Source organism: Cheilinus undulatus, linkage group 5 (genome assembly GCF_018320785.1).
Source record: "Cheilinus undulatus linkage group 5, ASM1832078v1, whole genome shotgun sequence".
Classification (NCBI taxonomy): Eukaryota; Metazoa; Chordata; class Actinopteri; order Labriformes; family Labridae; genus Cheilinus; species Cheilinus undulatus.
Genome location: NC_054869.1, coordinates 31,724,855 through 31,748,646, shown reverse-complemented (window position 1 = coordinate 31,748,646; position 23,792 = coordinate 31,724,855). Strand labels below are relative to the sequence as shown.

The following is a 23,792-nucleotide window of genomic DNA, read 5'->3' as shown; positions in this document are numbered from 1 at the left end:
ACTACTAAAAATAGAGTGAAAAACAGATGGAGGCGGAGACTGTGGTTATGTCATTGTTTACCCATCTGACATATGCCCTGCAAATGTAGTTTCTGAACTTTGCTCACTAAAATGGTTTAGTCACCCATCTCGTTGCAGCTTGCATCAAAATATTAGTGCAAGTGATAGGAAAAAGATTTTAGCGTGTACACAAAATCAAAATATCAGTGCTTTGTTTTTGCAGTGGGCGGAACTTAAACGCTGACGGCTACAAAACAGCAGCCCGTACGTCACCTTTCAAACTCCAGTAGAAGACCAGCGATCATGCCTAGTCAGACCTGAACAAGGCTTCAAGCATGCCCTCTCTGCACATACGAAAGGTATCGAGGGTACTTTTAGCACCGCTTTGTATTGTCGTAGTTGATATTGCTCATGACTGGCTATACCACAGTAGCTGTTTTGAGTAAACTATGAAATAAACAGTAACGTTAACCGTTGCTAGCTGAGCAGTTAGCTAGCTGTTAGCTGTCATAGACAGCGAGCTAAAGCAGCTAACAGCAACGTTAGCTGGGCTATAAATGACCAGTTGGCTAACGTAAACTTTGATTGTGAGCTCTAATGTCTTTAAGGCATGTTTATTACGTGTCATGTAAGTTACTCGTCGTCAACCAGAGGAAGAGGAAGCTCTAAGGGTTGAGACAAAGCAGTGATCAAAAGCTAAGCAGCTAACTGATGCTAACACCATGCCATAACAAGCCCCTTGGAGTCAGACGAGGTGTTTACCAATGTTACAACTGGAGAGATAACGTCAAGCCTTATACTTGAACAGTCGCCGTACGTAACCTAACTGTGATGGTATTTTAGTGGCAGGTGTGGTAACACGATGAGGACCAGGATGAACTCTTTTTATTTTGAAGTGGTCAAACGCTGAGTTCAAAGCTGTCAGCGTTCATAACTTCATAAGTTAATGGTTTGCTGAAGCAATGCTAACTGTTGTACACTCTTTATGCTATAACCTTAATACTAGCTAAACTTAAGCAGAAGCTTTTTAAAATTATTACTGAGTCCTTTATTTAGTCGCAAAGTTCTGCAGTAGTTTGTCAGATATACAGAGTAATAAGATATAAATGCTGCGAGTGATTTTACACACAAAGAGATGTTTAGTGGAAAAAAAGGAAAGTTTATGCCACACCACTTCTCTGAAAAACAAAAGAACATAACTCTGCGGATTTGCATGTTGATGCACTACTTTAAACACTATCATGAATACCATTTCCAATTTAACTGAATCTTTCCCCTCTCAGTTTTAGCATAAGTGAATAATGGAAAGCTCAGGCAGGCCCTATCGTGCCAGGCAAGGTGGCTGGGAGAGGGGAGCAGCCACAGACAAGGCGGAAAGCTGGAGGATCCAGGACCAGGGTCGAGGACAGGGCTTCAGATCAGATGGAGGTCAACAGGGCAGAAATCATGGCGGGCCATATAGAGCCAGTCCCAAGAAGGGAGGGCTGGGGCCTATGAGTTTCTCACCTGGTGGATTCAGAGGAGGTCACAGCCCCTCGCAGAGAGATGACCTGCGGTGGTACTCTGGTCCAGAGAGCAGCGGTGGAAGTCGGGAAGATAACTGGAGAGAACGTTCACAACAGCAGCAGCACTGGAGGAGAGGTACCCATGGAGAAGGTCCAAACGAGGACAGAGAGCAGGGGAGGAGAGAAGACAATGATGGAGGTCCTAATAAATCAGGTGAGGCTTTGGGAATCAGACTGAAGAGAAACATCTTAACACTTCTAGGACTGTCTCAACTTTTTGGGCCATCAACAGGAAGTTTGTTGACAGCAACAATCTTTACAGAAACTTTAAATCATGATCTAAGGAATGTAGGATAGTATGCTGTATTCTCGAATTTAGTAAAAACCTGACATAACAAATTAACCACTTCTGCTGAACTTTGATAACTAACTTCATCTTCATGTATTTCTTCATTTCAAAGGGAGAAGACGGAGACATAGAAACAAAAAGAAAGCTTTTGCTGAAGAGAACAGGGGTCCTGAAGAGTCCACACTCTCAGCCTCGGAACTACGCAGCTTACGGCAAGCAGAGAGGCGGCTTAACAAAGAGGAGATCTATTCCCTTAAGAAGGTAGAGCAGAACAGTGAGACTAGTGTCATACACCAAACATTCATTTTTTTGGTATTATTAGTTATAGAAGCTATAATTACTGAATTTGTTGCTAAAAAAAGATCGTTTTTGATAGTTTGTCTATAAATTCAGTTGTTTTCCTATTAAAATCTGAAGGAAATGCTGGTTCCATGTTCCTAAATCTGAGAATCAACTGCTTTTTGGAGGGATTAGTGACAGTAATCAGTGTATATATATATATGTATATATATATATATATATATATATATATATATATATATATATAAATATAAAAAATATGTCATGGATAAATGTGACATGTAATGCTGTAGGAGGCTTTGAGAAGATATCTGACAAACTTGTGAGAAAAATGTCTTTTTCTACAGCCTTAATTTTCAGTAAGAAGTCATTTAATAAATGATTAACCTTAGATGTTCTTTCTCTGCAAAAGTGGGTGTACTGATTTCATTACTCCCATGCTTTTCAAACATTCCAGAGATCCCACAGCAATCCTGCTGCTCTGTACACGTGTGCTCTGTGTGATGTTCTCCTGGAATCAGTGTCTGATGCTTACAGACATATCCGAGACAAACGGCACAAGAAAAGGGCCAAGGTTAGAGCTCCATCTTCAGTATGAAAATCACACTTTGCATGACCACAGTAAATGTTTTGGGATGGATGATGCTAATATTTTGTCACTGTGCAGTAATGGTCTTTATGCATTAAATACTAGATTATCAAATAACATTTGATGTGTTTGTGTTTCAAGGAGAGGCAGGAGCAGGTAATGCTGACAGAGATTCTGCCCCCTGGTCCGGAGCAGATCATTGCAGTGAGTGCTGCAATTGAGGCTGTTGTCCGTGAACATGGGTTGAATGACCAGGATGTTGAACTGAGACAAAGTGTTGTCTCCATCATGCAAGACCTTCTTCTGTCCGTCCTGCCTGGTAAGCTGGTCTCTTAATGGATGTGGCATAAATTCTCTTACTGGTAATATTGCCTTATAGTACACAGGCTGATTCTGCTTTAAATCAGTTCATTATTCTGTGACTTGTATTTTAGTTTTAACAGCAGTATTCTCTCAATCTCTTCCTGTCTCCTGAAGAAATCAGGCTCAGACTTTATGGATCATCTTACACAAAGTTTGGATTCAAGGATTCTGATGTCAACATTGACATTCAGTATCCAGCTCACGTGAGTAGCCCAGTGTGAGTTTAATGCTGTTACTGTGAATACTTTTTCTGTGTTTTCACTTACTGGAGCACGAACACTTCTCATGTAAAACAATCATTCATCAAAAGCAGCTTGTTATCAAAGATGACATGCAAGTTATACTGTTAGACAATACCATTTTCAAATTTCATCCGACAGGATGCAGTTGTGGTTGATAGAAAGTTGTGCCATATGACCATAGACTGCAGAAAGTATTGACCAAAGTCTGAGTGACGTCTGCCATTTGATTTTTTTTTTCTTAATCCATCTTTTGAAGCCAATCCATAGTTGTTGCCATATTGAAAATGCTGTCTCGCTTACTTTTGTCAACCTAGTAAGAAACCAAGAGGTGGAGCTGAGGTAGGCCATAGCCCTCCGGACAAACAGCAAGAGCCTTTCAGGGCTCCAGAATGCCCCTAAATGGCCGCATTTTGCCCCTAAAATTTGAGACAGTGCGAGTAAATTTTTCATCTACTTGCGCATGTGCGACCAGTAAATTTGCAGATTGTTTTATTTTTATTAAATATTTTTTGCTCCACACTTCAGCCCAGTTGTTGGCGATAATGCACAAATGAGCTGGTTTGCCATCTGACATTAACTCCAAAAGAAGAAGAAAGGAGACAAACACCAAAGAAGAAGAAAGCAGGCCAATGTGTATGAGAGCAGGAGGGTGAGGCGAGTCTTAGGGTTATCACGCGAATCTAAAGGTTTCCCATAACTCTTGTAAACAATGAACAATGGCGAAGCTGACTATCGGTGCTTACTTTCTCCCCACTAAAACTAGTGTGCCAGAGGAGACAAATCCTGATGAGTCCAACTCGTTTTGTGAGGAAAAGGTCATGGCAAAAAAAGGCAGGAAATTTTGTTTTCTGGATGAGTGGCTGTGCGAGTTCACCTGACTTAGGTATTTCAGAGAGGTGAATTAAATGAACTGCAAATTCTGTTGTTGATACCCACAGCATGCGGGGAACACGAAATTTGCTGATAATACTGGCACTAGTGGTGGGAGTATCGATGTATCTATATTTACCAAGTACTCTTTTGGTATGGATCCTTTTAGCCAAGTATCAATACCAAATGAGTTCTATAAAATACATCTCACCACTGCTTCTCCGCCGAGTGCCTCCCTGCCCCTCTCTCTTCCAGACTGTTTTTGCTTTACTGCCAGTCTTTGTCACATGATTTTGGAGACTAATCAAACATGCCTTACCTGCTCGTCCGTGTCACATGGCTTAAGGACCAATCGGACATGTCGATCCTGCTGTACCATGTGACTTTGAGGACCAATTATTAATGAGTAACAGATTTCAGAACATAAAGATTTCGCTCGCATATGAAGTCATTTTATAATCTGTGATGTGAACCTGGCTGTCTTTCTCACTCAATGTGGTCTCTAAGTAAATTTCAAAACTGTAAGAAAACTTCAAAAAAATACTGAGTCCACATGCCAATACCATAAAATGTATATGGACCAAATTGTAGAAAAATAACAAGATATATATTTTCATGAAAATCTTTGATGACTTGTATTTCTGACATTTTTGTTTCAAATTAGTGGGTATAAATGGCTAATATAGCCCTTCTATCTGAATTAAAAAAAAAAAAAGAATTTTGTTATTTTATGGACATTTTAATTCTTTAGACAAGTTTTTGCTTTGATTATAGTTTATTTATTTTATTTTTTGACCTGCTTAAACATTTTGAAGTAATTGAAGTTTCTCCCTAAATGAATTTCTGAATGACCTGCATACGCCTTTTTAACTGCCTGAAATGTGTTAATTTTTGAAAGTTTGCGAGTCCAATATTTTATTCTTTTTTTCAAAAGTATCTGTATCCGTATCAATAATATTACATCAAAAAGTATCAGTATTGTATCGAATTAAAAACATAGGTATTGCCCATTTCTAACTGGCACTACACAATTAAAACACGACACTTTGAGCAAACACAATGCCAGTCTGAAACATGGAATAGGGCCCTATGATTTCCGCGTTAACGGAATTGCCGAATTGGCCAATAAAAACAGAATTTACAATTTAACGCGAAAATCGCGGAAATTGAATGAATTTGACTGAAATGCTGTGTTTTTTGAGAAAGAGGAACGTACATCTGAGGAATATGTTCCCGGGGGAACTTTAAAGCGGGGCACAACTTGCCCCTTACTCACCCCGCCCCCTCCTAAACAATAACAGCATGCCAAAGCGGCTGCACGAAACACCAGCGAACATCACGTAGCCCCGTACAGGGCAGTACCGTGGGAAACAGTGTTGCGCCTTCAAGAAGACTCATCCATGCTTCGAGTTATTTTACCTCACCACACCGCTCACCCCTCAGAGGCTAAAAATCAAGTTGGATGGACTCAAGATTTTATGAAGTAATAGTCTAAATGATGTTATATTTGAGTAACAGTTAGCTTAATAATTCATTCTGTAGATACTGTTGTTCCCTTTGGTTGTTTAACTAGCCAATGCGTGTCTGTATTAACGTAGTGGTCCGATATGAGGCAGGCGGCCAGACAGTGACGATGGAGAGAGAACCGTTACAGTCAGGAGTAAAACACAATGCAGCATCAGACTGCATGCACTTACTTATTAAGAGAGTAAAGAAAAGTTTAGGTAACAGGCTTACTTTTAACTATTTAACTTTAATGTGACCTTCTTATTAAGTTACTATCACTCTGTGTTTGAGAGAACAGAAGGATTTCTTCATTTACATTAAACATAAGTTAGGATGTGATTATACTCATGAATGTGTCTTATGTTGGAAATATCTGACTGGTTATAATTATTTTGTATCAGGGTTATCCAAACAATGGCTCCTGGGCCAACTGTGGCCCTTTTTCAATAAAATTAAGGTTATTTCTATTTAATTAGTGAACATTTGATTCATTTACTTAAACAGGACACTTTTTTTATGGTAAAATTAGTGGAAAGGTTAAAAACGGAATTCCAAAAAAATAAAACGGAATTCGGAAAAAAATAAAACAGAATTGGGCAAAAATAAAACAGATTTCATAGGGCCGTAATAAAATGTGCTGTGACCTGTGTAATGAAAGTGCAACTCCACTCCCAGTTGCATTAAATGTGAATATTTACTTTGCAAGTTGATTTACAGTGTGCGCCCCTAAATTTTCTGCTTGCACCCCTAAAATTTTAAGTTAGGGGCCACTGTGCTCCCTGCCTTTGTCAGACTGCTTCCTACACACTCTTTGTATGCACTCTCATGGAGGGTCTGCCACATTAAGTGCCATCCAAAAAATTACAGTTCAGAGTGGGATTGTATAAACCCTCCATTAGCGAGTCTGTACTGATGCTGACTTAATGAATAGGTGTAACACCTGTCATTGTCATGGGAAGTGCTCCATGGGTTTGAGTTTCGCACGATCACACACACAAACTTTATCAAAGTAAGTTAGAATTAGCAGCATCATTTAGATGTAAAAAAATCATTGCATAACTATCAGGATCTAATTGCCAAATTCAGAAAACGTTTCATTTGTTTATTTCTGTGAAGTGTTTTACGTTTACATAAAGTGAATCATTTAAAAAAACAACAGATTAAAATTATGAAACATTTCGTTTTTCTCTAATTTTGTGGTGTTATTTTAACGAGCCTTCCTGTCGTTATTCATGTGGGCACTTTGCTGTTTTAGAAAATCCGGCTAAAAGTTCAGGTTTTCTTAGTAGTGAGGGAAAGCCTTCTGCTGTATTAATCCTTCCACCTAAACTGAGGAAGCTTCATTCATAATGTCAGAGTTCGACTTGCACCGACTTGAGTGTGAGCAGTTGGGAAAGGTGTCTACACTGAGCTGGCTTACAGTCATATTATCTATGCCCCCAATTATGCAGTGTGAGCCTATAAAGTCGTGTACTATCACAACCCTGCTGAAACATTTTGGTGCTTCTGCAGCCACCCTGCAGTTTTTGCACTTTGACATTTGCTTTATATTTCAACCACAGATGTTGCTGTTTGCATATCACTTCGAAATTGGAAGAATGAACTCATTTTCTGATACTGCATAATTAAATGGCAGCCTTCTGGTATAAAGAAGGGTACAATCATGCCACAATGACTAAATTTGTAATATTTTGCTGTCATGTTCTAACCTTTGAATTAGTTTGTACCAGATGTAAACTACTCTTATGCTGAAGTAATATTCTAAGGTTTTAAATGGATTGTATTCACAGATGCATCAGCCAGATGTCTTATTGTTGGTTAAGGAAACTCTCTCCGCGAGCTGTGAGTCACCTCTTATTCATTCAACAGCAACATTTTTCCTTGCTCCACAAAGGAATCTCAGTCATATGCAGGACTGTGAAAACTAATGCTTTTTGCTGTGTCCTCAGCTCTGTTTTTCGACCTGGAAGCTGATTTTCACGCCAGGGTGCCTGTAGTCATCTGTAAAGAGAAAAAGAGGTATGTTTCATCCACAAATTAGATTTCTGAATCAGATCGTGTGATCAGGTTATGTTGTTATGTTGCTGTTATGTTACATTGGTTTATGTAGCGACGACGAATGTAAACTGGAACTGCTTTTCTCAACAGCGGCCTGATCTGCAAAGTCAGTGCAGGGAATGAAAATGCCTTCCAGACCACTTCCTATCTGTCTGCTCTGTCCAGCCAGGAGAATCTCCTCCTTCCCCTGGTTCTGGCACTCAGACACTGGGCCCGGGTATGTTTTTATTTCAGACTCTTATCTGTTTTTTACATCAGACAGCACACTATCATAAGTGTCACAGCTACTTTTTCAACCATCTCCTTTTGGTTTTCTCAATGTTCTTTTTTTAGATCTGTGAGATCGACCATGCAGAGGAAGGTGGGCTGCCACCATATGTCTTCGCACTCATGGTGATTTTCTTCTTGCAGCAGCGCAGAGAGCCTCTCCTGCCGACCTACCTAAAACAAGAGGTGTTTTTTCCTGTCGTTACTAACACAAAATCTGCAAATCTGCAAAATCACTATGTTCAGTGTTTTGTCTTGGAAGTTGTTCCCAGTTGGAACTAGTCAAATCACCTGATTGCTCTTTTTTTTAGATTAAGCTGTTTTCGCTCAGCAGACTATCACTCTTCAATCTTACACATGTAGAGGATGGATATTTACATTGGGCCTACTCTCCCTCCACCACCAAAGACTCATCACAGCCAGGAGAGGGCTCCAGTGTAAAGGGAAAGGTAATCAGGAATTCACTGATGTTGTTTTTTGAGAGAGAAGTGTGTTTGTTTCTTTTTTGATTCAACATATTTTCTAGTGCAAATAATAAATACGTTTTCAAAGTCTGAGCTGTCACTTGTGTTTCCTTGTAGGTTCCGCTGGTGTTTCAGAATGCTCACCCACCTGTGCAAGTTGGGCTTCTCTGGGTTGAAATGCTTCGCTTCTACTCCCTGGAGTTCGTCATGGCTGACAACATTATCAGCGTACGGACAAATGCCATCCTCTCCAGAGAGATGAAAGACTGGCCAAAGAAACGCATTGCTGTGGAGGGTCAGAAATCTTCTAATTTTATAAGTTCAAAAGTTTTTGTTTCTGAGAATTAGAAATACATTCACATGATCCTATGTTCTAACATGGCTCAGTACTAAGTTTAAAAGTGTTTACCTGGGTTGTATCTGCTTTTAGATTAAAAGTAAAAACTACAAGTATGGTTGAGGGTAGCATGCAATTATAATTCTACTAAATAATGTAATTCTGACCAAATCTGATGTTTCAAAAAATATGTTCTACATGTTTTGTAGTGCTCATCTTCACAGCTCAAAAATGGAGAGCCATCTGTTTTCTTCACTGCTCATCCCAGTGGGGGTTGAGCGGGCTGAGGCCAGTCCTAGCTGTCATTGAGCGAGATGGGGGTACAGCTTGGACTGGTTGCCAGGCAATCACAGGGCTGACATTAGAGCCGCGTTTCCATCGGTTGGTCCGGTTTGATTGAGTACGGTTTGGTATGGTTCAGTACGCTAAACACCAAAATACTTAGCGTTTCCTCAGACACCTGTACCCTCACTTGGTGGGTGGGCTATGAAGGTTATAAATGTGAAGTCATATGCAGCGCAAGCCTGCTGGTTCAGCCGCTGAGCTGTAGAAAGGATGAGCGACAGAAATCCATAGGGAATAAGCACTAATCATCTTTATTTCAGCTGATAGGGCTTTAAAAAAATAAAAAACTACATCTTAGTTATGTTAACTGCAGTTAGTACAGATCCTCAGCTGATGGGATACATGCACAGAAACATTTGAGTTGTAAAGGTACATTAATATGCAAATACATCTAGTCTTTAACAGTTTATATGACACAATATAAAAGTTTAGAGCTGTACTATGAGAATTAACCTGGGTGTACACTGTGCGATTTCAAGCCTACCGTACGACTGTTGTGGCAGAATGTCATCTCATACTGTGTGACTGAATTGTTTACGACGCACAACCATAGCGAACGAGTTGTGTGCTCACACTGTACGACTTAAGTCGGGACTGACTGTGACAGAAACCCATGGAGGGGGTCAAATGGGCTTCAGCATGGTTAGAATACGGCACGGTACGAATGGCCTAGTGTGACGATTAAAAGTATGCCATGCCTGTGTAGTGGCAAGTTAACACACCAAAACGCATGGAGCATTGTCTAATTGATGCTCAGAGTGTTCAGAGTGAACTGTTTTATTTGAACACAGCAAATGCAACTTTTATTAACTTATTTTTGGCTTCAAGTGTAGCAGTTCATGCTTTTAAATTCAGAAGTTTAAAAAGGCCAGGAGTTGGCTGGTAAGGTCTCTCAAAACAGCCCCAGTTATTGCAAGTAAGTATCCACAATCTTAAGTGCAGTTGTGTGAAATACTGCCATTTTAAACCATTAATTTCTACCAGTAACTTATTTTAACGTCTTTCAGGATATAAATATTGTTGATTTTGTCAGTAGTATTTTTTTTGTTGAAAGGCTTACAGGCCTTTCAGCACCATTAAAAAGTTCAACACACCAAAGCCTGGCTTTGTTGATTGAATGTCTTGGCTTTGTAAATTAGGAGTATAATCCTTTTTGTTCTAAAATATAAATAAAGTGTTTCCAGTTATATTGTTCCCTCAGACTAATATCACCTTTTTCTGTGTTCAGATCCATTTGCTGTGAAGAGAAATGTGGCCCGCACTGTAAACAGCCAGCAAATGTTCGAGTACATCGTCCACTGCCTCAAAACCACATACAAATACTTTGCACTGCCACTCAACGCACCAGCTGCTGGTAATAAGACACAGGCACAGCGTGGAGCTGTTAAAGGGGCAAATGTTCAGGCTCCAAATGAAGAGATCCTTCCAGATTTCAGTCAGCTCAATGTTCAGGCACAGCATGAACCCAAAACTATGGAAAACTGTCCTGAAGACTCTGACTGCATCATTGAAGAGGAGGAGGTCGAAGAATGCAGTGACTCCGATGAAGAGAAGGAGAAGGAAAAAGTGGACCTGGGTAAAAGTAGTCTCTCTGAGGACGAGGAGGACGAGGATGGTGATATCGATGTGGACTCTCATAACAGACAACACCTGGACAGCTTCACTACAGAGGACGAGGAGATTTTCCCTGTTGATGAGATCTCAGGGGAGGAGCTTCTGTCTGATGAGGAGGGTCCAGATTTGGACACTCCTGGTTCAATGGATGAGGAAGAGGGGGAGGAGGAGGAAGAGGAGGAGGGGGAGTTGGCATCTGAAAGTATGTCATCTCAACCTTCAGAGAGCACAAGTAAAGATGACAGCGTGGAAAGTACAAACCAAAAACAGAAGAAACAATCTTACGAATTCAAGAAGCAAGCTTTCACCAAAGGAAAGGTGAGTGAGACCTCATGATGGTAATCCTTAGACAGTAAGAGTGAATAAAACCCTTAAAAGAAACAATAACTATATTACATCTAAGTGAATATTTTAAAGTGTCATAGCAGTTAGTTGGATTTTAAGTAACTGAAAGCCTAGTGAAGAAATTGAGGTTCAATCTTAATTTCTTGCAGTCCCACATGGTCGTGTGCAGTTTGTGCAAGCGAGATGGACATCTGAAGAAAGACTGTCCTGAAGATTTCAAGAAAGAGCAACTGGATCCTTTGCCACCAATCACTCCAGAGTTTCTCAGTGTCCTTAATAGAGTCTGTGAGCAGTGCTACAGTGAGTATTTTCTGGATGTTTAAACATTGTGTGAAAATTGTGGCTTAAGGTTTATACATTAATGGGAGTGTGTCAGGTTGGATTTGGCAGACTCTCTAGATTGCTCAACCTTGTTGTAAATTGCTTATGTTAAACTGATTAACATCACCTGTTCATGAAGCAGCACACTCAAGCATAACAATATCCCCAAATATCTACATATATAAGGTTATAAATTAAAATGGATAAAAGCCTCTAGTCCTGCTGTCAGAAAGATTCTAGCTTGTCCGAAACAGTGTTAATGCATCTATTAGCAGCATGTCATTGCAGGGCAGACTGTGACAGAAACAAACAAAAAGTTGGAGAAATAAATATGGAAATGAACTGTGTTATGTAACTGGAATAAACCTGCTGGAGCAGGGTTTCTTTTGATAACTGGAAAGATTGGTAGATGCTTTATTAATCCCAATGGAAATTCAAGCATCCAGTAGAGAAAAAGGAGAAGAAAAAAACATCTGTTACATCTAAGACACTCACTGTGTATGTTTATCTTTACAAAAATTCAAATGGAACTTGCAACAAAGTTAAAAAAGAAAAAAAAAAAAAGCCAAACCCTTGCAAGTCAAAATGATACAAAATAAAATGCATACAAGAATAGGCACTAAAGTTGATGTGTACAATTTAGATCATAAATTAGAATCATATCTGGACAAACATTTAGCATTAGTGGCAAATTGCGCCTAAATTGATTGATTTAATAACCTCACCTCTCCTTGTAACTGCACCTTCGTGTGACTACCATTTTGAATGCATTCAAATGTGATGACATTTCTGTAAAGTTAAGACATCAGCCCACTTCCTTGCTATTCTACCATCAAACCATTGCTCTGTTTCTTTTTTAGCTGACTTTGCCCCAGATGAACTGGAAGTTGGTGTAAGAGAGCACATCCTTCAAGACCTGGAGACCTTCATCAGACGACAGTTTGCTGGTAATTACGATCACAATTTTCACTTTCGCATCTTCAGTTTCTAGACATTCCTGAAAGAACATTTTCAATGCAAAATATTTGATTTTGTTTTATTGACTTGTCCATTGACCATCTAGTTGGTGGAGGAAAGTGCACGTTTACAGTGACACCAACCAAACATTTCTTTTCTCTAATGAACAGGAGCTCGGCTTCAACTCTTTGGATCCTCCAAAAATGGCTTTGGTTTCAGACAGAGTGACTTGGACATCTGTATGGTGCTAGAGGGGCAGGAATCCATAGGTGTAAGTTATCCTTCTATCATATTGTAAGTTTTATTTGCATTCACTAATAAGAAAAGGCCTTTAAGAATTTGTAATTTATGAGCAATTTAAGTTTGGCTCCTTGGTTACATTCTTCACCAAGAAATGTAACTCATTGGTGGATATAGATATAGAAAGATGAGACCAAGACTAAAAATAGATATTTGATGACTAAATCTCTGATGGAAAGTAAGTTTAGTTTTTATCAAAGAGACTAAAAAGAGACTTAAATGTAATTTATTTTTCATCAGACATTCAAAACCCATGATATTTATCCACTGTGGGCAAATCTGTAAAAAACACGACGTAATGTATCCGTAGTTCTTCTGCCTCTCAGCTGTAGAAAACAGGGAAACCAGGTTTGGCAGAATGGATAGAATACACAAGTATGTTTTTTTTTTTACTACATTCAGGCAAAGAGAATACATTTTTTTGACTGAAGTAAAGACTAAAATATTATCACTCTCTATGAACTAAAACTGGACTAGAGGGTTTTATGTAGTTTTCATCAACTAAAACTAGACCAAAACTTTAAAGTGTTGAATTGACTAAAATATAACTAAAATTAATGAACATTTTAATCTTTGACTAAGACTGAAATTAAAAAAAAAAAACGTTGCCAAGAGTAACATTGGATGGATGAAATCAGCAAATATGTAATTGTTGGTATTGAGTGTTTATAGATTGAAGCCGGAATGAGACAGCAAATCACAAATGTTACATGTAACTACAAAAACCTATTGAACTGTATTTCTTCCACAGGATGTTGACTGCATTAATATCATTGAAGGCTTGGCGAGACTGTTGAAAAAACACCCAGGTTAGTGAAGGCATTTTTGTGAATGTAGCTTAAGAAAACAAACTTCTCTAAAATGTTTTTTTTAGACCTCACATACCTTACTAGCTCATGTACCCTTTATTTACTAAAGGCCGGGACAGACTACTCAAATTTGGCTAGATTTTGGCCAGAGGCCTGTACGATAAAGCTGGATTTTCTCTTATCGAGATAACTTAAGGATTAACCCTGGATTTTCTGTATGACGACACTGGTCCACTTCTTACCGGGATAAATCACCATGTTAACTTATGCTGAACGGCTAACCTGCTCTGGAGCAGGTTATGTTCTGGATATGAGATCAGGGAGTATAAAAGCACCGCCTCCTGACCAATCAGCTCTCTTGGAAAATGGCCTGCCCATTCTTGGAAGATCCTGTAGACGTTGGTGCAGGGGTTGTGAGAAGAGCACTTAGGAGAGAAAGAATATTTAGGGATAGATGAAATCCTTTCAATTTACCTGATGACATCCTGTACTAAAGGTATAGATCAGTGATACTCAACCTGTGGCTCTGGAACTACATGTGGCTCTTTTGTGATGATTTGTGGCTCTCTTATGTCTTAATTTCAAATATTATTCCCCAGGAAAACCATAAAAAAGAGAAACTTTAACTTCAGAAATTATCCATTGCAAGTCACATTAATCTGTTTGTTTCCCACAATTATACAGTTTGCTTTAATAGTCAACCAATTCTCCCCCTTTTTGCCACTTGTCACCTATTTTTACTGCTTTAAGCCCACTTTGGACACTTCTTTTTGCCGCTTTCATCCTGTTGTTGCAAATTTGTCACCAGTTTTTGCCTATTTCATCCTGCTTTTTGCAAATGTTTGCTCTTTTTGGCGTTTTTTTTTTTTTTTTAACTCATTTAAGCTGCGTTTTGCCATTAAATGCCACTTAAATTATAAATAAAGTTCTTGAATTGTGTTGTATTGTATTTTATTATTCCCCAATTTTTGCCACTTTTCTCCCAGTGTTTGCCACTTTTTGGCCATTTTTGCTACCTTTAACTTATTTTAATTGCCACTTTTCAGCACTTAGATTGTGGCTCTCGCAAATCTATTTTCTGTAGTAATTTTTGTAGAAAAAACTTTCACAGCCTCAACATTCAGGTAGTTCACATAATACAGAAAAATTTGCAATGCACAAACATTTCACATTCAGTTAGTTTGTTATCAATATGTCTTGTCTCAATTTCCATAATTTACATCATAATCATTTTAAATCATAATTAAACAGTCCACATATACAAAGTGGCCCACACAACACTGTTGTCACAGTTGAACTTTATTCAAGTCTTTTCAAGTGCACATTGACTAATGTGAACCCCAAATGCTTCTGAAGATGACATGTGACCATCAAATGATAGTCACCAGCCTTGTGGTTAAGTGGCCAGGGTTCGTTCATGACTCTCGGATTATCAAGGAGTCTGCACTGTCACAGAAACTTGAGCAGGGTATTACAACTGTATGTTTAATATTTTGATCATGTTCATAAACTGTATTTTGTTGTACTAATCAAGGTGCGGAATTAATATTACAACACAAAATTCGCTGAGGAAGCTCTGTCCCAAACATCTGTGCCATAATAGAGTGAGACTTGAGTGATCAGAGTGCTGTCCGTTTATAATGTCCGATGAATTAATATTATATAATCTGACGAATTTATGTATTAATAGAGTTGGCAATTTTCTGCCAGCATTCCTTCCTGGCTTTTGCTGCAGCCACAGTGTTGCTTCTGGCCTGGATGATTTTTTAAATTCCTCATATATTTTTAAGAATGATTGTCTGTTCCTCCATTGAGAAATACACTGCTCTGCAGGGTTTCTTTATGTTTACGATTGGTCAGATGCTACAAACACCACCCCTTTTATGTGAGCGCGAACTGATCCAGATTGGAAAACCCTGGCAGCAATTATCGAATTGATAACCAGCTTCATTGTACAGCTGATCCGGATTGCGAATGTCTTGATAAGTCAATTCAGCTAATGGAGAGATATCCCGGGCTTGTTAATCCAACTTTGTCGTACAGGCCTCAGATTGCATTTAGACCACCCATCTTCAAATGGGCCTGAATATGAATGTGGAGAAAGAGAAATTCTCTTGAAGTGTGACATAATCAACAATGGGTATAGGATAGCTGCAGATGGTGACTCTACAAGACTGGCATGTCAGAATATCTCTTGCAATATCTCTTTGCCAAGTTTGACACCCTAACATGAAATAAACAACATGCATCCTGATACTGACCACCAGGACACAAGCCTGCTAGTACTGGGGATGTTAGGTTTGTACAGAGGCTTAGAGTTCTGTTTGAAAGATAGCCAGTTTATACTGTCCTCTTTTGAAACATGGGAATGAGCCCACAATAGTTTCTTCTTTGTTTCTTCTTTTTAGAGCACAAGACTGCTAGCAGCACGCACATCACTTCTGTTGTTGTTATGACATTCCTAGACCTGCCTCACTGACAACCTATGAACTTGCATACATTCACAAAGAAAACAACATGATGAAGGCACATAGGATTACATTTTTGTGTTTTGCCTGCTGTTACCAAAATATGGTAGTCTGATCCTGACATGAAAGGAAAAACAATCTAAATAACCCTTTGACTTCTATTTTGAGAGGGATTTGAGTCCATGGTGGTTCAACAGAAAATTTGGTATTTATTTACTTTTACTGGCTTAAATAGAAGTTCTTAATGTGTGTTTGTCATAGTTTTGCCATAATTCAAATTTACTTAAGAACTAAAAATTAAGAGTGATAGCATTTTTAAAACACAAAATGTCAGCATAGGTTTGTCACCTATTTTAAATCTGCACCCCATCACCAGGTCTGAAGAACATTCTGCCCATCACCACAGCCAAAGTCCCCATTGTGAAGTTCTACCATGTTCGCACCGGCCTTGAGGGAGACATCAGTCTCTACAACACACTGGTAGGGCATGTTTTCTCCCACTTCTTTCAAAGAATCATACTGTCTCATATTTCCAAAGCTTTAGGAGTAACCTTTTTTCTTTCCTCTCTCTTGTCCTCTCTCTCTCTCTTTTTAAGGCTCTACATAACACACACCTGCTGGCCTCTTATGCTGCTATTGACTGGAGAGTGAAGATCCTCTGTTATGTTATGAAGGTTTTTGCCAAGGTGAGCATGCTTTAAACAACAACTGAATTTGTCTCAGGTATAATACAATGTAAACCACAAATTCTATTGCCCATTTATATTTCCTTTGGATTTTTTTTATAGATGTGTGACATTGGCGATGCATCACGCGGCAGCCTCTCTTCCTACGCTTATACCCTCATGGTGCTGTTCTTCCTGCAGCAGAGAAATCCACCAGTTATACCAGTGCTGCAGGAGGTACTAATGATATGTTTAGATTTCATTTAAATCAAATTTGAGTTCTCACTTCTTAATGTTTTAAATGTTATCAAATGATTGAGTCTAGTGGCATTTAAACTAGGAAACTAGCAACAGTTTTTTTTTGTTTTTTTTTTTTTTTTTTTGCTGACATCTGATATGCCAATCTTTCCAAATTCATTTTAGCCAGTACCGTTATATATATTCACCTTTTTTATCATAAAGAACATCAGGTATCTCCATTGCAAGTCAAGAGAGGCTGGGGTAAACATGGCTGAGAGAGGAGTTGTGAAGCAAGTAGTTGTTTTACATTTGGGGCTTCATTCAAAATGTTCAGGGCTCTTGATGGCCTTCCTTGAGTGTCTGGCGCCCTAAGCAATCACCTAAACTTGATAAACTACAGTTAGATTTTGGTTATGCTTTATACTGCATATATATTGGCTGTAAATATAATCAGAAATCTTCATATCTGCTGATACTAATATTTAACTTTTAAGCTAGTATCTAACAACACAGATATTATGCTGTCAGTGTTGTGTATACCTATCGAAGGCTCTATTTTTATCTTCCTTTAAAAAGTGCCTGTGGGCCCTTGATGATTTATTTTCTCATGGTGTTAGTATTTTATACAACAAATCTTAACACATTTCCAACTTTTTCTCAGCTACAAAGATGATGTCTCACAAAAAAGTAAAATTTATTTGCACCTCCTTAATTGGAAATGCTGTTTCAAGTGGATACACACAAATGTGATCCATTGATTTCTGTAAAAATGAACACAAACTTTTCTGTTTCCATAACAGATTTATGATGGACAAAAGAAGCCAGAGATTCTAGTTGATGACTGGAACGTTTACTTCTTTGGTGATTTAGAATCACTGGTAAGTGTTTCAAATAGTTCTTGGGTGGTCCTGTACAAATCTGGTGAATCACTATGCGAAAGTCAGAGTCTTACTAAAAGGTCACTCTCTCTTCCTTCCCTCTGCAGCCCAGTCGCTGGCCGCAGTACAGGACGAACACAGAGACAGTGGGGGAGCTGTGGCTCGGCCTGCTTCGATTTTATACCGAGGACTTCGACTTCAGAGAGCATGTCGTCTGCATCCGCCAGCACGACTGCCTCACCACCTTCAGCAAACAATGGACATCCAAATACATCGTCATTGAAGGTCAGTTTCAATGATACACTTGAGGGGCAGACTTGTACAGTAATTAAAAGAGAAAAAAATACAGATGTAACAGGTTGTCTTGCCCATGTTTAGTATTAATATTTTCAAAATTCATACTTTTTAAGGTGCTTACTTTTAGACTGTTTTATGGATTGTTTATAGTACTTTTGGAAGCATTTCAAGCTCCTTTAGAGTACCTGGGTTTTTAATATACAAAACTGGAAACAAGTAATTAGGAAAAATGTATCTTGATAAACTGTGTTACCTTTTTTCCTGTGTTCCTATTATAGATCCTTTTGACCTGAATCATAATCTTGGTGCTGGTCTGTCCAGGAAAAGTAAGACTGATTCTGTCTTTCTTTTTTCCAATGGCATCCCATCTCTTTGTCTTAAATTTATCTTCTTTTCATATGCTTCTTGTTCTTTCACATTTTATTTTTCCTTCCAAATAGTGACAAACTTCATCATGAAGGCTTTCATCAATGGCCGAAAAGTATTTGGTACACCAGTCAGATCCTTCCCTCCTGTGTACCCCAGTCACATGGTCAGTACTTGCTTTCTAAACTTTACATTTGTCCATTGTGGTGGCATTATCTAAGCATTTTATGTCTTCTCTATTGGTCTTAGGAGTATTTCTTCGATCCTGAAGTCCTCACTGAGGGAGAAGTGGCTCCAAATGACCGCTGCTGCCGTATCTGTGGTAAGATTGGCCACTTCATGAAGGACTGCCCCATGCGTAAGAAGTAGGTTAACTCGTGATACACGTCGGAATATGTCACAATGTTTACTAGACGTTAAATTTCCATTTGCCCCATGTCAGAAGACACATGTTTTGTTGTATAGATCCAGACAGAGGAGGGACTCTGACAAAAGGCCAGAGCATCTTCGAGACAGAATAGATGGAGAAGATGGCAAAGATCAGGTCAGACAAAAGAGTGATCACTGGAGGAAAAGAGATGCACTGGAGATGCGGTGCTGCTTCCTGTGTGGATCAAGTGCCCACATCAAGAAGGACTGTCAGCTGTACAGAAGCCCTGCAGGTTCAAAGTTTCATTTTCTTCTCTTCAACCTTTTTCCCTGTTGCATTGTGTAGCCCCTCTCAACCATATTTCTCTAACACCTCGGGAGAATTAAAAGTGGTGTTGTTTTCTTGCAATAAGAGCAAAGTTGAGGAATTCCTTATGAGGGGATGTTATTAAGACAACTTAAGGAATATATTATTTTAAATCTTTTAATCTTTAAATTTTTTTCCATTTGGCAGGCAATATGAGGATGGAAAGCTTTTCCTCACCCTCTCCAGCCCACCTGAGGAATTTAAGAGAAAAAGAAAAACAGGTGTGTGTTTAAATGTTACTAACCTTTAGGATAAGAGTCATTGGGAAGCTACATCTTGCAAAGCTCCAAGCTGATCTGCTCTTTTACATTTAGAGATTGGCCAGGACAGTCAGCATCATTTGAGGAGAAAGAGGTAGTAGCTACAGGAAGGGTTTAGTTTTACTGCAGTGCTGGTATGGCAGCCAGTGAAGAGATCAGCATGAATGCAGCTTTAGCAGCAGTTTTATCAGAACTGGACATTTCCCTATTAAAAGAAGAACAAAGAACTGCTCTGAAAGCTTTTGTTGGTGGAAGAGATGTTTTTGCTCTCCTCCCGAACGCTGTTGGCAAGAGTCTGATTAACAACTTGCCCCACTGATAGTTAACATTGAGCTGTGTTATGTAGTGTCTATATTAATAATACATGGCAGTTTAGCATATATGTTGTTGCTCTGACTGGTAAATAATGAATATGGCAAGTAAAAAAAAAAAAGAAAAAACATCCGGTCACCATCCTGAGACTTTCTTTTAAAGGTTCCGCCCTTTCTGAACATCGTGTATAGACCGGAGCAACCCATTCAGGTACATTGCCCAAACAATGCCAGCCCCTCCCCTTTCTGGGGGAACACATTCCTTAAAAATGTACGGCAGTCAATGGGAAAGATTGAGTCATTAAAGATTTAAAAGCTTGAAATATGAGAACACGTACTGTTAAACTATTATTGAGAGCCAAAATCTAATGGCCAGTGAGGTAAACAGTGTAGGACATTAATGAAAAAATACTTTCATCTTAACAATACGAAATAAATAAAATTACAGATGTACACAAGGGTGTGTTCAGGCTCCCTCTGTCAAACTGGACAACCAGTCCCATCTTGTGTGTGATATTTCATAAACCGACATCACATACCTTATGTGTGTTGGATCTAAACACTCAAATGTGGTTAATAAGTAAGTGAATGTGTGAAAAAGCTGTTAATGGGCAGACCAACTACAGTTCCTGCTGTCACTAAGTCATTAAGAACATAGCACTGGTCCAACATTTGCACGCTTTAGTCCTCTCTAGTTTCAGCCAAAGACACAACTCTTTTATGACACTCTTTCATCATTTCAGAATAACAAAACATGCCTTAAATTATGGCTTTTTAATTGTTTAAGGCACAAAACACAACAAAATGGCTTTTTATTGCTTTGTTGCCAACATTTTTTTACCCACCAGCATTCAATCTGAGGGCCTGTTGTCCACCAAATGGGGGCGTGGTCACATTGGAGAGCAAGAAGTGACATTGCACTGCTCTGATCTATAGGCTGTTGCCCAGATGAATGTGAAACATATCCCATGCCATGAATATCTAAAACAGTCTATTTGACGTGTCAAGTTATGTTATAAGTTTGTAATAGTCAATAAAAAAACATCTGTTCAAAGTTGTAAACTAAGTGACTGCAGGGGGAAACATTGTAAACTGTTTCATATATGTTGTATTTATCTTGTTTTGTTAAGGGTTTACCAATACAGGATGAGAAGAAGAAGAAAAGGCCACAAAATGTGATACTAAGTCCACAAGCAGGTATGTAAATATGCTGCTCTTTCTACCTAGGGTAAAAATCAAAAGTCAGATTGATCACCTACTTGTCAAATTGTATAGCTTATATGGTTGGTTCTAACACTATTTAATTCTTAATACCAAATTATTAATGGGCAGTTGGTTAGGTTGTATTTAAATGTCACCTTATCTGCATCTGTTTATCTGTTTTCAACTGGTGGCGCCTCGGGACCTACCATCAACACCTGAAAAGAAATTTTAACCTAAATATCTGATATGTTTTGACCAATAAGATTTATTAAATGAAAACAGTAGTTCTGACCTTGTATAGTACTAAATGTATGACAAAACGAAGAAATGTGACAAAATGAGCATCTTTTACAAGTGCTATGTACCTTTTTTTTCCCCATGAATGCCTTTGTGACCCACTGTAAGGGGCTGATATTCTGGGTACCAACCCACTATTTGAAAGCCACTGCATTAAAGGACCTTCTGTCCTTAAGCATTCCTTTAATGCACAGAAATATTTATGAATGGCAAAGTGAAGTTACTTGTTAAATTTGAGCTGTAGATTATTGTCATAAGTCTCAGTTGACAGTTTGTTGTCATCGTCTCAATTCTAGGGCTGGTGAGGAGAGACAATGAGAGCAAGAAACTTACACAGCAGGCTCAGGTTCCTCTAATTTTCTCTGGACACTGGAGACCAGATTATCTGTTATCTTGGCTAAAATTTAGCATTTTGCTTTTGATTTTATCTCTTGCTTTCTTTACCCTCCAAGAACATTTTCTGTGAGTTATCATACTTGTAACATAAAATGTTCTTGTACAAATAAAGCAGCAATTAAAACCAATACAGAAATCAGTTTATCAGGACAGCCTGTCTGGTTTTTATCCTTTAGCCTGATAAGATGAGCTGTAGTGGTTATAAGACGAAAATGGGTTTAGGTTTTGGTTTTAATGTGTTCATAAATTTTGACAGCTGCATCCTGGTTTGTTTCAGGAAGTTTAGCCTGCCGAAATTCGGGCCGCTCTGCTCACAGGAAGAGCCCAGTGGAATGAGCAGCAACTGTGGCAACACAGACCACAAGGTTCCACTCCTGTCCCGGCAGAGAGCAACCAAAAGTCCAGAGATTCTTAAATCTCAGTGGGACTGTCGGGCTAATGTGAGCCTGTTAAAAAAAGCCAAAGCCAGGACGCCTTGACTTGAAGCCAAATAGGGCCTTTTTATGTGTTTTTCTTTTCTCCACTCAAAGCCCTCCTCTTCAGAGGAGCTTTTTAAAGCTTTCATTTTAACAAGATGAGCCATTGTGCACGCACCTCATGTTTTTGTTTACCTACACTGCCAGTCAGTTTTTTTTAACCCATTACTTTTCAAGCAATGTCTTTGCAGAATTGTTGTGAAATCTTTTAAATTATAAATTAATGGAATAAATGAGAAGTGTCTGTTAGGTGACTGATAGTTTATATCTTTGGTTTTATTACCATAACAAGATAGCTTTTGTAGACAACATAAAGCATAGTTGTCTTATACTTGATGATAGATTTTTTGCTACAATCAAAAAAGGTTTCACCTAAAAAAGCTAAAGTTGTAAGACATGCAGACATCACAATGTACATGATGCTGTCTACTATTTAAAGTGGTTTGAAGTCGATTAAGTTTATCACTCATTTTGAAAAAAAGAGTCACTTCACCTCACTTATTCCTTATTTTAGTATGAAATGGTTTTAGGGCAAATGTCGCCTTACATTTCTTGAGATTTTATTTACTATGAGACATTTCTTTTATAAACATTGGAAGTTTTGAATGGCAGTGTACCTTTTAGAATGGCTTGGGTCTCTTCTCTCTTTTTTTAATCCAGTTTAATTGAATTATCTGCACTGACATCAGTCCATCTCTCCTTTAGCCTTCAATGCAGCTCAACGTACAAAATATCTCAGTGTTTGTGTGTCTCTGTGTTAGAAGAATCCCCTGTAGATGTTTTTCCAGGGTTGTAGTAGTTTTTTTTTTTTTCAGACTGCATATCTACTGCTCAATTCATGAACACATGCTCTGTTTATCCAAATCATTCTGTCCCCACACAATGCAATGAAGTGTCATAGCTTCATAGCGCACATTTAGTTGAGGAAGTTTTACAAAAGGTCTCATCCTGAATGTTCATGGTAAGGAGTTTTCACAATGCAATGAACTGGTCCAGCTGATAGCGTAGATTGCTGCAAACACTGTTCAAGTTATGTTAAACTAGAGGTAATCTCAGTTAGTTCACTGAAGAGATTATTGTATTTATTTGCCTTGAAGGCTTCTCTTTTTTGTAATGGTGCCACAGATTGAAGGCTGCACTGTGAGGGTCTGTGCCCTTGAATTTTGTTGCTGCTAGTTTATGTCTCAAAAACCTGCTATCGTTTGACTTTGAATATGGACTGTTGGCTTTATTGTTGTCTTAATTTGGCTGACTTTTATTAAAACAGTGTAATCAATGGTATTCTAATCCAATTTTTCATTTTAAAGTAGCTTTGTTTTTATGCCAGCCATTTTGCATTTGGACTCAAATTGAAGTTTTATTTTATAAAGGAGCCCCATCCTGCCAGGAAAAGTCAGCTTACAATCCATTTTGTGTCTCAAAGAAATCATTAAACTAAAATCAAATCCATGTGTGTGATTATTTAAAAGATTTTTTTGTATCGTGTTATCATTTTCCCCCTTTTTTCAGTGGTACGTTTAAAAAAAAAAAATGCTTCCCAAAGTTGTCAAGGAAGTTGCCCAGCTAATGAAACTGATAAATGTTCAGTAGTCTGTTTATAGTGCTGTGTTTCTTGTAAACATGAATTTCCGCTAAAGTTGCACTGCTTAAATAATCTC

At 38.5% G+C, this 23,792-nt stretch overlaps 1 protein-coding gene across 1 annotated transcript; it reads left to right on the top strand.

Moving 5' to 3' along the window:
• Nucleotides 1-228: 228 nt before the first annotated feature.
• Nucleotides 229-23,702, top strand: tut7 (terminal uridylyl transferase 7). The gene is made up of 29 exons (XM_041787300.1): nt 229-359; nt 1,284-1,719; nt 1,967-2,115; nt 2,612-2,728; nt 2,885-3,062; nt 3,221-3,309; nt 7,515-7,566; nt 7,674-7,743; nt 7,873-7,999; nt 8,116-8,235; nt 8,361-8,498; nt 8,631-8,808; nt 10,424-11,127; nt 11,304-11,454; nt 12,336-12,422; nt 12,603-12,703; nt 13,484-13,541; nt 16,386-16,489; nt 16,606-16,695; nt 16,798-16,911; nt 17,715-17,792; nt 17,900-18,077; nt 18,368-18,415; nt 18,530-18,621; nt 18,705-18,820; nt 18,921-19,117; nt 19,339-19,412; nt 20,893-20,959; nt 21,936-23,702. Exons 2-29 carry the CDS (start codon nt 1,302-1,304, stop codon nt 21,992-21,994), a joined length of 3,954 nt encoding a protein of 1,317 aa, XP_041643234.1. The 5' UTR covers nt 229-359; nt 1,284-1,301; the 3' UTR covers nt 21,995-23,702.
• Nucleotides 23,703-23,792: the final 90 nt, after the last annotated feature.